Source organism: Hyaena hyaena, unplaced genomic scaffold (assembly GCF_003009895.1).
Source record: "Hyaena hyaena isolate Hyena2069 unplaced genomic scaffold, ASM300989v1 scaffold_362, whole genome shotgun sequence".
NCBI classification, from domain to species: Eukaryota; Metazoa; Chordata; class Mammalia; order Carnivora; family Hyaenidae; genus Hyaena; species Hyaena hyaena.
The window spans coordinates 651508-666329 of NW_024080998.1; the positions used below are offsets into that span (position 1 = coordinate 651508).

General features: G+C 34.9%; 1 protein-coding gene across 4 annotated transcripts in view; it reads left to right on the forward strand.

The window, feature by feature from the left end:
* BIRC6 (baculoviral IAP repeat containing 6) overlaps positions 1-14822 on the forward strand; it is a 223608-nt gene that overhangs the window by 41778 nt on the left and 167008 nt on the right. For all 4 annotated transcript variants that reach the window (XR_005531445.1, XM_039250287.1, XM_039250288.1 and 1 more), the window contains exons 7-10: positions 1218-1440; positions 1519-1679; positions 5588-5646; positions 10793-12187. Coding sequence is in view for 3 of the 4 variants with exons in the window: in XM_039250287.1 (XP_039106218.1) it covers positions 1218-1440; positions 1519-1679; positions 5588-5646; positions 10793-12187 (1838 nt within the window). In the remaining variant the exon portion in view is untranslated. The remainder of the gene's footprint in view (positions 1-1217; positions 1441-1518; positions 1680-5587; positions 5647-10792; positions 12188-14822) is intronic.

Below are 14822 nucleotides of genomic sequence, written 5' to 3' on the forward strand. Positions count from 1 at the left end.
AGAGTGTGAGTGGGTGAGGGCCAGAGAGAGAGGGAAACACCAAATCTAAGCAGACTCGCCCTAGGCGGGGCTTGAATTCACGTACCCTGAGATCGTGACCTGACTGAAAGACCACTGCTTAACCGACTGAGCCACCCAGGTCCCCCAAAATAAATTTCGTTTAGAAGTTATTTACCTGGTCTGGTCCTGTAGTTAATGCATATAAGATATATTTGTGTGTCCTTTTTTTGTTTTTTAAAGTTTATTCCTGAGAAACAGAGTGAGCAGGGGAAGGGCAGAGAGAATCCTCTGAGAGCACAGAGCCTGATTTGGGGCTTCAGCCCACAAATCATGAGACCATGAGCCAAAATCAAGAGTTGGCCACTTAACTGACTGAGCTACCTACTCATCTATGTGTATTCTTAGACCGCTCGGCCACACTACCACACCTCATCTATGTGTATTCTTAATATAGGTCATTTTATCCATACTCTATAGATCTTTTTGCTTTCAGATCTTTACTAAAATGTTTTGTGTGTTATGAATGGCATTTATTGAGTTTTTAGTCACTGTCATTTATATTGTGGCCACTGATAAATATAAATATACATATAATTATATATAATTAATTTTAAAAATGGCTTTATTGAGATATCTTTGACATGTAAAAATTATATGTATTTAAGGTGTGTAACTTGATGTTTTGGTACCTACACATTCTGAAAAGACCACCACCATCAGGCTAATTAATATATATATCACCCCTATTTAGTTACCATTCTGTGTGTGTACATGTGTTAAGATCTAATTTAAGATATATCCACTTCTCAAATTTCAAATATATAATGCATTTTATTTCCTATTGTCATCATGTTTTACCTTTATGGAGAATTTTAAACTGAAACATAGTAGTTTATTTACAGTTGTAGGAAACTGAGGAATTATCAGAACTTTAAACAATTTTATCAGTATGTTAATAGAGTATAATTTATACTATAGCGTTCTGTTTCATTTGAGACTGACCTATGTAATCCATTCAAGTGAAGAATAACTGCTACTAAAGTGAGTGGTTGAATAAATTAGTGATCTTGATAGGATTGAAGGTTGTGGTGTTTGAGTCTTTTTAATAAACTTTATTGTTCTTTAAAAAAGAAAAGACCCTGGAGTTCTGTTTTAATCTACAGACTTAATAGCTTAATGTTGTTCAGTAAACTTTTCCTTCCTCAATCTGTGTCAAGGTCTGAACATGAGAGACATTCCCCAAACTGCCCATTTGTGAAAGGTGAGCACACACAGAATGTGCCATTGTCAGTCACTCTTGCAACAAGTCCTGCACAGTTTCCTTGTACGGATGGAACTGACAGAATATCCTGCTTTGGGTCGGGGAGCTGCCCTCATTTTCTAGCTGCTGCGACGAAACGAGGAAAGATTTGCATATGGGATGTTTCCAAACTTATGAAGGTATGTTTTAATTTTGAAGTGATAGATTAGTACTTGAGAAAAAAATAAGTTTTAAACTTAGGCTTTTCGTTGGTTTAGGTGCACTTAAAGTTTGAAATTAATGCCTATGATCCAGCAATTGTACAACAGCTTATTCTGTCGGGAGAGCCAAGCTCAGCAGTTGAATCCAGGAGACCAACTTTGGCATGGCTGGAAGACTCCTCCAGTTGCTCAGATATACCAAAATTAGAAGGAGATAGGTATGTGAGGTCTTTTTCTTTTTTAGTGGCATTTATAAAAGCTATGTGTTTTCCTAAATTTTATATCCTCTTAATTCTAATTAAAGAAGGAGAAAAATTTATTAGGTCAAGAGAATGGAGAATAAATGGTTGTTAAATCTGAAAGAGCTGTGTGATTCTTGAGAACAGTTTCATTGGGAAATGCTCTAGTCTGTAAAATGTACTTTTATATTCTGTCACGGTCTGGGCCAATGGGAAATAATTGCTGCACTGAAAAATAAAGTCTAAATAATGAAATGAAATCCTTGGATTATACCTGAAGTTTTATCTTCTTTTAAATCTTTTCATAGAGCAGTTGAAGCAAATGATTTTGGTCTCCACTTTTTTTCATAAACACTTTAAATTGTAGAAGTGCCGTTGAATAGTGAAAAAACCCGTGGCTAGGCAAGATGACCCAGTTATGTAAAACAGTTTATCAGTAGTCAGCAGTGAGTTGAGGCATGATTGCTAAAGAGACATTTTGGTAAAATTGCTGTGTTGGATTATTTTCCATTCAGCTTTTCTGACAGTCTTTATTTCTGTAGCTGTATTTGATTTGTGTGGGGACAGGAGAGTCAAAGTATAATCTCACTTCATCCGCTAGTCTCCCAAGGCACTGCAGTTGTAACTCTGAACTAGGCTGGAATCATAGAGGAACGTCTGCAGTCCATAAACCACTCAACTTGTCTTAGGCAGTAGAAGCTATTCCCTTTTAAGATTCTGACAGTAGCAATGTGAAATGCAGCCTGTTTAACTGTGGTCAGATGTCCTGATGCTAAGGAGGTCTGTCATTTATTTCACTTGCAGGGTCTTCTTATGTTATTGATGTGTGATCGATGTTACATGTCACAGTCTGTGATTTAACAATATATTGCTTCATGATCATGAATTTTCATTAATAACTAATGTAAAGTTTAATGAGTACATATTATTTTATTAATGGAATTAATGGAAAATTGACTATATTATTTGGGAAGGTTAGCTCTCTCTAGTCTTTCTTGATAATGATATGTATAAACTTAGGGTACCTAAATGCATGTGGCCTGAGCTCTGGAACAGATTGAATTAAAGCTTCATGGTTCTCAGTTATTATAAATCCCTGCAAGAACTTGACGGGAAGGCATCTGGCCTATTATTTTAGTTTTGAGCACATTTGTCAATAGGGCTAGGAAGTAAGTGTATTCGAGCTCTGATTTTCTTAGAAATTAGTGGAAAATTTATAAAAGATGATGAAATTAGATATTCTGAACACTGATTTTAATTAGAACTTTTGTCTTGGAGTTATGTAATTTGAGGATTAAAAATTGAATCAAGACATACTTTTAAGATTGCACACACGCGCGTGTGCACACACACACTCAGGTAAAATGTACATTTTCTGAACACGTATCCAGTATTTCAGGTGGGCAGGTACTATGTGGGGTAGTGTGCTGGAGCTGAGATATAAGTCTCTCTGCCTACTTTTAAGAGGCAGTCTTTCTAGGGTAGAAGGACATTTTCCTATTAACAAAGTGTAGTGAATCAATCATACAGAAAGAGTACTCTTAGTTTAAGGTGGCATGAAGAAGCCAAAGGGGTGGAACTTTCTATCTGACCTCAGTCTTCCTCTCTGACATTCTCCTCTGCCAGAGGCAGCAGGAATTCTTTTGCATTGGTAGTAAATATAATGAACCAAACTACTACTGATTTGGTGGTACGAGGTACAGTATATTTGATTTTAAACCATACTCTGTGAGTTTCATAAGCTTGAAGAATTAATACGTAATTGAACAGATTAAAGGTTGGCCAAGAAGCTTAAAGTAGTTAGTAGTATGGTTTGGCCAGGAATTGTTTATGACCCTTTCTACTTAAAAGGCAACATTTTTTCCCCTGGATTTATTCAGAGAAGAATATTTGGGAAGGAAGAATATTTGGCATACAATTTAATGAATTAACATTTTTATCTCATTTGTATGTTACATTTTTCAAAAGGGCAGAACTTTGTGGCATTTAACTTTGAAGTTATTAATAGTATTGATGTATCACAACTAAGATGTCCCTATAATTTTCAGTTTTCAAAAACAGATAATCCTAAGCATTTAAAACTTACTTATAATATCTGGGTTTTTTTTTTTTTTTTTTTGCATGTGTATTACTCTACAAAAGGTTTTTGTGTGTATAAGGCTTCAGTAAATCTAGTGTGTATTATATACCTAATGCATGTTTAAAGTACAAAATTAGATACTGTAGAAAAGTAACTTGAAGAAACATAGAATACCCATAATCACATCATTCAGTTATGTTAACATATATATACGTATATTTATTTTAATGTGTATTGATGTATGTTTTTAAGCCATACTTTGAAGTTTTACTGAGATGTAATTACATACCACCCTTTTAGTGTACAATTCATTTTACTCATGATTTTATTATGTAATGGTCTGAGGATTTTTCTATCATAAAGTAATTTTTAGAAAAAAGACTATTTTGAAAAACTTCAGATAAAGCTTTTTTTGGGGGGGATCAGTTAAGGTGATTATCTGGCAACCCTTTGTAACATTATTTGTAATATTGTTACTTATTTGTAAAGCATATGAAGACGCCTTGAATTCCTTCCTCAAAATACATAACTACTTCATTTAACCTTTTCATTATAGCTGGGTAATATTTGGTTATTTTTCTTAATGTGAAAACCTTTCCATACTTGAAGCTTGTGGTACCTTGGTTTGGAATTCTTCATTCTGGATAATTCCCAATCATTAATATTTCCTCTTGGGATTTATTTTTCTAGGTATATTTATTATTTCTCTGAAACCAGCCAATTAGTATTTAAATAGCTTGAAGCTAATTAGCAGCTGATCTTGAACTTCTGCATATTTTTTGTTGTTTTAAATTATAGCACAAAATTGTTTTATGGACAGTTATTTCCACTTTAAAAATATAAAGCACAGAAATTTGTCCAAAGTGTCTAACTGAGCCCTCCCGCTAATCCGTATTTCAAACTTTTTTTTAACAGAGATCACTAACTTACATTTCATTTAAAGCAAGTGCCTCGTTATTTCACTTGTAAGTGAAATACATTGTTTCAAAAAGGGAGAATTAATATTTACTTTCCTCCAAAATGAATCTTTTTACTTTTGTAATTGAGGTCATCAGAATTTTAGCACTGCTGTAGAAGTGCTGATTGTTAGAGTACAGACACAGCCTAATACTGTGCTAGAGGGATCTTTTGTTAGTTTTTTTTTCTTGTCGGCTAACAATAGAGAGTGAGGATAAAGATGATGCAAAGAGGGAGGCTAGCTTGTGATTTCTTGACAGAGTGAAGAGTAAAGGAGGGAATATTGTCTCTTAACTTCTGAGTTGTAATAGTTTCCCTACTTGTCAAGGAGTTTTTATCACCCCTTCCAGAACCAACCATACACAAAAGAAAAATGAAACACATGCATGTGTGTGAATATGTGTACATATACATATATTTATATAGCTCTTTTATTTTTTTCTAGGAACACTTCCCGGAATTCTGTAATACAGTATTATTAAAATTTTGCTACTGGAAGTTTGTACTTGATTTTATTAGCTGACTCTCTTTTATCATTTAATTTACACAGACTGTTTTCTGTCACACTATAATAGTCTTCAAATCCCTACAAATTTTATTATAGATTCTTAAAGGTTTCCGTACTCTTTCTCAGGCAGACACGTATTTCGTGATTTTAAGGTATTCCATTACCAACAGTATTGCTTGGTTATGATCTCAGAGCATTTATATGTCATTGAAGCTAGTTTTAATAGTTTTCTATGATACCTATATTTGAGATACAAGGCAATGGTCATTGTACTCTTTTCTTTGTCTCATATTTTGTATACTTTTTTTGGATATTTAAATTATTTTTTCCTTTGTCTTTAAGTGATGATTTACTGGAGGATTCAGACAGTGAAGAGCATTCCAGATCAGATTCTGTAACAGGTATGTACAAAATATGTTAGACAATCTATTTTTTAAATCTTTGCATTTATATAGTTTTATGTAAAGCTAAATATTACTTAATTCTAAATTTCTCAGAAAATGCAAACTCTAAATTTTCACTAAGATACACAGAAAACTCAACTGTTATGCGTTAGAGATCTTGAATTAGTATATTTGGGGTCCCAGGCTTAAATTTTAAAATGGTACATACTTAAGTCAAACAGATTGAAGAGATAGTTTTTGGGGTTTTTTTTTGGATGTTTATTCATTTTTGAGAGAGAGAGAGAGAGAGACATAGCATGAGTGGGGGAGGGGCAGAGAGAGAGATGGAGACACAGAATCGGAAGTAGGCTCTAGGCTCTGAGCTGTCAGCACACAGCCTGATGTGGTGATTGAACTCACAAAACTGTGAGACCATGACCTGAGCTAAAGTCAGATGCCCAGCCGACTGAGCCAGCCAGGCTCTCATGAAGTGATAGTTTTACTGAATTTTTGTCACAGATGTCAAGGAGTTGACATTAAGACAGAATAAATTCAGTTTATTTGCATAATTTATTCTGCGGTTAAATAAAAAGTAATATTGAAATTAAGGTTCTTTATTCCCAAAATAAAACAGGTGAATAGAGAATAAATTTCAAAATATGAATCATAGACATTATGGCAATCACATAATTGCTGCCTTACTCATTATCTTATGAAATATTAGGGTGAAAGCATATTTTAATGTAGTTTTTTGTTTAATAGGCAAGGCTAATAGTACATCTTAAGTTAGTTTTTCATTATCCGAATTCAGATTCTAACTCTTTTATTTATTATAGGCTGAATGCTTTTCCTAATACATGAAAATGTAGTAACATCTGTTAAGAGTTTTGGGGACTGATTAAGATAAAAATATATAAAGTGTAGTACCTGGGAAGCACTCAGTATTTTTAAAAAGTGACTTATTAAATTGTGGCTGTTCTGTAATGTCAAATCTTATGAATTAATGATATGTATAACTTGTTAAATCTCTGTGGAAGAGACACGGCTTTGTATAGAAGAGTTGTCAAAAATTAGGGTGAGTATAGAATAGCAAGTGCTTTCTAAATTCTAAATTGTTATGAAAATTTTTTAAAGCTCCCAAACAATGCTAGACTGATTTGATGTTAAACCTTAGTTGTATTTTGAGGTAGTTTGTAGCAATGAAAAAATTTTTAAGGTAGGAAAATGCCCTGATTAATGTACAAATGTATCATTAGCTCTAGTAAAATAAATAATAGATTCATTAAAAGAAATTTAGTTTAATGAAGATAGATAATGCTGTTTCCCATTTTGTTATCCTTTTCTAAAAACAGAAAAGGGCTACAATTGCATTTTCTTAATCTGACAAAAATAGTAAACTGGTCACAGGTCCCCTGGAGACCTGTTTAGAACTTGAACTCTTCTACTAACTCTTGGGTGTTGTCAAGTCACTTAAACTCTCTGGGCCTCAGTTTTTCCTTTGAAAAATAAAGTGTTTGAACTAAATTTTCCTTTTTCTCCTCTTTAAGTTTTTGATTCTAACCATGACCTTTCCTTTGTGTGCTGTAGCTTTGCTCTTTTCTCTGGGTCTAAGGATCTCAGTAGGTATTTTTGTAATTATAATGTCTATCTTTGGTCTGTTGCCTTATTCCCTTTTCTACTTTTATCTTTTTCATCTATGCCTAGTTGCTCTTTAACACTTCCTTTAGATAATATAGTCCTGTTTACCTCACTTCCCAGTATCTAAGAAAGTCACCATGTATTTTTGTTGACTTCTCTGGGATACCTCATTTAAGGTTGGGAGTGTTGTCTTTATGTAGTATTAAAAGGTAGCTATGGTAAGAGAAAAAAAATCCTTCTGATTAAAAATTTTTAATTCCCTCCTTTTAGGATTTATAAGTAGTTAATTCATTTGTAGTAAAATATGTACAGTAGTTCTCCCCCCACCCCCACTTGTGGTTTCGCTTTCCATGGTTTCAGTTATCTGTGGTCCACTGTTATCTTGAAGCAGATGATCTTACTTCTGACATGTAGTCAGAAGGTCAGTAGTAGCATAATGCTAGGAGACAGTGCCTATGTCATTCACCTCACTTCATCTCCTCACATAGGCATTTTATCATCTCTTCATGTAAGCATTTTATCTCACGTCATCACAAGAAGAGTGAGTACGGTATAGTAAGATACTTTGATAGAGATCATACGACATAACTTTTATTACAGTATATTATTATATTGTTTTATTTTATTATTAGCTATTGCTGTTAATCTCTTACGGTGCCTCATTTGTAAACTAAACTTTATCATACGTATGTATATAAATAAAATGTAGTATGTTTAGGGGTTGATACTATCCTCAGTTTCAGATGTGCGCTGGGGATCTTGGAACATATCCCCGACCAAACAAAGGGGGTTTACTATATCTTCTAAGTTAGTTCTGTTATATTGAAGGATTATTGGTGAGTTTGTGGAGGCTTGTAATATGAACAGGGGATGTGTTCTCTTTCTGAAGTATCTAAAATAAGTCAGAGATGCTATTTCAAAACTTAACATTTACCAACTCTAGGTGATTCCCATCAAAGTGAATGATATGGTCGGAAGAATTGTGGACTGTATTTCTTAATTTCAGAAATGTGATTAGAGACTTAAGAGATTTTTACCTGTTTTCCTTTGAAGGCTATGAGTTTTGAAATATCTGGATGATATCAGAGAAACAAGTTTGGCCTTGAGCCATATTACTGAATTAAGGATATTTTGCTTCTTGTAAAGAGTGGGAAGAGTGTTTGGCAAGAGACTGAAGAAGAGTTCAAACTGAAATTTGATAGTTTTAGAAAAATATTTAGGTAAAACCTTGGTGCTAACTTTAGGAGGTTTGGCTCATAGAACTGTTGTTTGACATTACCTAAGAAAGTAGAGTAGAGAAGGGTTTCCCAAAATGACTATCTGGAGAATATTGTACTGCAGTATATTTGTAGGTGTATAGTATAAACACTTGTTTGATAGTCCAGTAGGATTGAGAATTTCTAAGATAACAGATTTTCTTACTGCACTGACAGTTGTTATTGTGCTTTGTCAGTCTTCTGAAATAGAATGCTTAAATAGCTGCGAAGGAGCGGAGTAATAATGCCACTTGTTATACTGCCTTTCTTAATGAATAGTCCCGCCTTCTATTTTTTTAAAGATATTTTTATTTTTGAGAGAGAGAAAGAGTGAGCACCAGTGGGGGAGGGGCAGAGAGACAAAGGGAGACACAGAACCCAAAGCAGGCTCCAGGCTCTGAGCTGTCAGCACAGAGCCCAGTGTGGGGCTGGAACTCATGAAACGTGAGATCATGACCTGAGTTGAAGTCAGATGCTTAACCGACTTAGCCACCCAGGTGCCCCCACCTTCTGTTTCTTAAATGTGTGTTAATATGTGTAAGTTATGGTTATTTTGTTTTTATCTCTCTGCAGATAGATAAACAGATTCTGACCATAACTTAAAATAATTTAAAAAGTTTCAGTTTAGTTCAATCAATAGTTGAGCATCCTCAAGATTTATTATAGTGTACTACATGTTATCAGAATCTTACTGTCAACTTTTAATTTCAAATCTAAATTAGAGTTAATATATTTAAATACTGCATGGCAGTATAGGCAGATTGCATATGACTATAGCCAAATGAGTGGTGAAATAAACGAACAACTCCATTAGGACAATTAAATTGCTGAGTGTATAATTAAAATTTTCTTCTGTTTAATTAGAAATGGTTTCAGTTTTAGGTCATAATAGTGACATTATTTGAAGTGAGAAGATTATCCTCAGAAAATGGGAAATAATCGATAAAGCTGTCAGTGAGCATTTTGAAGGAGTAGATGAGGTAGTTAACAGAAATGGTGTGAGCAGAACTTTCAGTATATCTTAAGTATATGATGTTCCATGAATCTCAGCTGTACATTCTTTTACTTGGACAGCTTTCAAACTTTCATACAATTGCCTTGAGTTATTTTATATTTATTTCCTTTACTCTTTTATATTTTTTTTATCTAAAATTGTAAAGCTGTTTCCACTGTTTTTTTTCCTCATAAATACATCGATGTTACTGTTGCTAATGTTGCCTGACTGATAGTATTTTTTGCAATTGAGAAAAAAGCAGATTGGTTCAAACTTTCAGTTGAGTATTGAGATTTTACCTGGTTTAGGGGTTGAGTGACATCTCTTTCAGGGTTTTGTGTAGAGAGACAGGGCATGTTTGGAGCGTTGAGACTGAGAAATGACTTTTGTACTCTTTATAAGGGGCAGCTTGAAGAGCACACAGTAGACAAAAGGTCATTCATTAAGGGATACTGCAGTTGACTCTAAACAAAGTATAAATTGGCAGATAACACAGAAGACACTTACGCTTCTCACTAAAATGACATTTTGGTAACTTTTCCTTCTTAGTTATAATTTTTTTCTAAGCTGAGCTTAGAATTACATTGTGTACTATGATAATCGACTGATAATTATCATGGTGGGTGGGAGAGGGGAGAGGATGCTATGACTCCTTTTAAATGATAAAAGGGAACTGACACTGTTTCATGGATATTCTGTAGAGTGCATAAGTGACAGTTATGATGGTATTGAGTGTTCTTTGGTTTAGAATTGAAGGACAGAACTCCTATTATTTTGATACTAATAATGTCTTCAGTCTTTAACCATTCTCCTAAATTAAAAAAGGGGGGGAGGGTTTGCTCACATTGTCAGGAGAATATATTCTGACTTGAAAATGATTTTCACTGTCTTAAATACTTAAGTGGTTTTTCTGAGTAAATTTATCTCAGATTTGGTTAACTTCCCTTTAAAATACTTGAAATTCTTCCACTTCTGTAATTATAATGCACTGATTAGATGTGTACAAAAAGAAATGAATGAAAGCATTATAGTAAAGATTTTTTTTTAAGTTTCTTTGAGAGAGAGAGAGAGTGAGCAGAGGAGGGGCAGAGAGAGAGAGGGTGGAAGAGAATCCCAAGCAGCTTCTGCACTGTCAGTGTAGAGCCTCATGCAGGGCTTTAACTCACAAACCCTGAGATCATGACCTGAGCTGAAACCAAGAGTTGGACACTTAATTGACTGATTTTTGATTTGCATTCTCAAGGTCACTTCTAATGAATATTGTTCCTTTTCAAAGGGCACACATCACAGAAGGAAGCCATGGAAGTGAGCCTTGATATAACAGCACTCAGCATTCTCCAGCAGCCTGAAAAACTCCAGTGGGAGATTGTTGCAAATGTGCTTGAAGATACTGTTAAGGATCTTGAAGAACTTGGGGCAAATCCTTGCTTAACAAACTCTAAGAGTGAAAAGACAAAGGAGAAGCACCAGGAACAACACAACATTCCCTTTCCTTGTTTATTAGCTGGAGGTTTATTAACATATAAATCTCCTGCTACCTCACCCATTAGTAGTAATTCTCATAGGTCACTGGATGGTTTAAGCAGAACTCAGGGTGAAAGTATATCAGAACAAGGGTCAACTGACAATGAATCCTGTACTAATTCAGAATTAAATTCTCCTCTGGTAAGGAGGACTTTACCCATTTTGCTTCTTTATAGCATCAAGGAATCTGATGAGAAAGCAGGAAAATTATTTTCACAGATGAACAATATAATGAGTAAAAGTTTGCACGATGACGGTTTTACAGTTCCACAGATTATTGAAATGGAGCTGGATAGTCAGGAGCAGTTGTTGTTGCAGGATCCTCCTGTGACTTACATTCAGCAATTTGCAGATGCAGCAGCCAACCTTACCTCTCCAGATTCAGAGAAGTGGAACTCTGTGTTTCCCAAGCCTGGGACTTTGGTTCAGTGCTTGAGGCTGCCAAAGTTTGCAGAGGAGGAGAATCTTTGTATAGACTCCATAACTCCTTGTGCTGATGGAATTCATTTGTTGGTAGGACTGCGGACATGCCCTGTTGAATCCTTGAGTGCAATAAATCAAGTAGAGGCCTTGAATAATTTAAATAAATTAAACTCTGCACTATGTAATAGACGGAAAGGTGAGCTGGAATCAAATCTTGCTGTAGTGAATGGTGCAAATATTAGTGTAATCCAACATGAATCACCAGCAGATGTACAAACTCCTTTGATAATTCAGCCTGAGCAGAGGAATGTTAGTGGTGGATATTTAATACTTTATAAAATGAATTATGCCACTCGGATAGTAACTTTAGAAGAGGAGCCAATAAAAATCCAACATATCAAAGACCCCCAGGACACAATTACCTCGCTCATTTTGCTTCCACCAGATATTTTGGATAATCGAGAAGATGACTGTGAGGAGCCTGTTGAGGAAATGCAGTTAACCTCAAAGAATGGCATTGAAAGAGAAAAAAAGGCTGATATTTCTACTCTTGGACACCTGGTAATAACCACTCAGGGAGGATATGTAAAAATATTAGATCTTTCAAATTTTGAAATTTTGGCCAAAGTGGAACCTCCCAAAAAGGAGGGCACTGAAGAACAGGACACATTTGTTTCTGTCATTTACTGCTCGGGCACAGACAGGCTGTGTGCATGCACCAAAGGTAAGCAGTTGGGTTTGCTTGGTTCTTCTACAAATCTTATAAAATCCGTGTATATGACATTCATTTATATGCGTACCTGTGATGAATTTTAGATCTATATAGATGCAGTGAAATCTGTTTTTTTTTTTAGAATGAAGTAGTGAATCTTTCTACTATTTTAACATTTTAAAACTTTTTTCTACTGCCCTAGGTAAGGATTCTAATTGTAAATAAGTTAATAAGTCTCTCAGAAAGTATCTTCTCTGCTTTAACCTCAAGAAAATAACCTGCTGTTGTTTCTGTGAGTCCTGACTCTGCACCTGCTCAAATTTGTGGCCTTGGGCAAGTTACTTTAAACTCAGTAAACCTTTGTGTATTTATAAATGAGGATAAGAAGGCCTATTTCCAGGCTATTTAGAATTCAATGAAATAATGTATGTAAAGTTTTTGGCATAGAGTGTATACTGGTCAGTAATTCCTCCTGAAATAAAAATATTTAACAAATTACTAGTTTTGTCAAATAAATTTTCCTTGTCTGATTTACTCCCATCCTTTGGCTGATAGTTGAATCAGTTTTGCATCATCTGAGGCCCCATACAGAGTAACACGCAGTGTGCATCCCCCCACCTTTCTTATTTTATATAGATAAAGCTGTTTTTGAAAAGCTGTATCAGGCACAGTGAATAGTCTTATTGATAGTTTAGTAGGAATTTAGGGCCAGAAGACATTTGAAACCCAGGTAATTATAACCAGTGCTTCGGAGAGGAACCCATGGGTTCCTTCGGAGAGGAACTTTGGAGAGTTATCCATCTTGCTTGTGCTTCTTGGGAGGAATTAACCTGTGTTTTTCCTCTAAAAAAATTGCAAGAGTTTGGCCAAGAAGGGTAGTGGTGAATATAGTGGTTCAGATTGCCTTGTTTGAAATACATACAGTGAAATAAGGAGAAGAAAAATCTTGATATAGTATCAAAATCCAAATAGATTAATTTCAAAAATGAGCAGTGCAGAATAACTTTAATAAAACTTTGAATTGGAGTTGATAAAGTTTAGGGAAGCCAGTAAAATACCAAGTGGTGTGAAGGATAACTTGAATTTATTGATCATGTATGTGTGTGTTCACTGTTGTGAGAGTTTTACTTCTGGTAATTTATTTAGTCATCACACCAACTTTATGAGGTATATATGATTATTGTCTCCATTTTACAGATAAGGAAACTGAAGGAAAGAGAGGTTAAGTAACTTGCCTAAGTCACAGAGCTAATAAATGACAGAGTCAGCATTCATACCTAGGTATCTTTCATCAGGGTGCTTAAACTATATTATACTGCCAGAATGTAACATAAGCCAAAGACTTGTACATTGAGTTTTTTGGAATCTTTTAATGTGAAAGATTTTAAAAATGAAAACAACTTAATTTGCCCTAGGCCATCCAGAGTGGATTTGGAACCTGAGGGACCCTGCCCCAGGGCACATCTGTGTAAGATACTAACAGCTTCCAGAAATGGCAGTCAGGGTTTAATGATTTTAATTATTTGGTGAGATACACTTTTGTTGAGTCGGAGGAGAAGTAGTATTTAAACAGGTTAATTTGTTCTTGGAGTTTGGATAATGAAAAGTTCTAGGAATTGATCTCATGTAATAGAGAATTTATCCAGATGAATCGAAGGACAAGAAAAGGCCCGAGAAATTAAGCCCTTTGAAAATTATCCCCTAGTTCTTCAAGGATTAACTGATCAAGATGTATTTGAAAAGATTAGTAACAAAAAAGAGGAAAGAAAAGTTGAAGATTTAAAATGTATAGGGTGGTCCATAAAGCAGTTGTAAAATTTTTAAAAAGGTTTGCAGACAGAATCAAATGGACATGACACTGTCCTAGGAGTGTATTCAGATAGCATAAAACTCTGTCTCATGGAGAATCATTCCTTTTGATAAAAGTCTGTAACTAATAAATGTTGTAAGTTAATTTCAAATAGAATTAAAAATATACTAAAGGAAAGATTTGATGCAGCTTGTTTGATTAAAGTTAGAATGTACATACACGTATACCTATATGTGAAAGAAGGAAATAAGGTCACTGCTGGCCACTCTGCCACCAGCCAGCCACTCCAGCAGTGTGGGCCACTCTTCCCATGGCTGGCGCAGGGCCGAGGATTGGGGGTGGCAGTGGGTTCCTGCAGGCCACTTTCATGGACGATCAGCAGCCTTTCCCTTATCAGGCATCCTCTGAGTGTTGTTTCTGGTTAGGTTCCAGAGTTCTGAAAATAGTTGATTTCTCAGTCACTCTTTCTAGTTCAGTAGCTAACCTCTAGAGCTTTCTACCTAGAACTTCCTACTTCGCTGTTTGGTGCGACATTACCACTGCCTTTGTTTATATATTTTTTTTAAATACTTTTTTTTTGGAGTTCTGTTCTTAGTGATTTAATTTGTCACAGCCTACTTTAGAACAATGCTGATAACTTAGTTCTAGTAAAACACACTTTGATCTTTTATCTCTTGTCCCTTTGTACCACTATGGTTTTGTATATTTTACATTTAGATAAGTTATAAACCCAAGCACAAAGTTACATTCTACCACCTTTGTCTTTTAAAAAAGCTTTCAAAGAAATGAGAAAAAATATACATATGTTCACCACTTTATCATTGCTGGTGTGTGTGT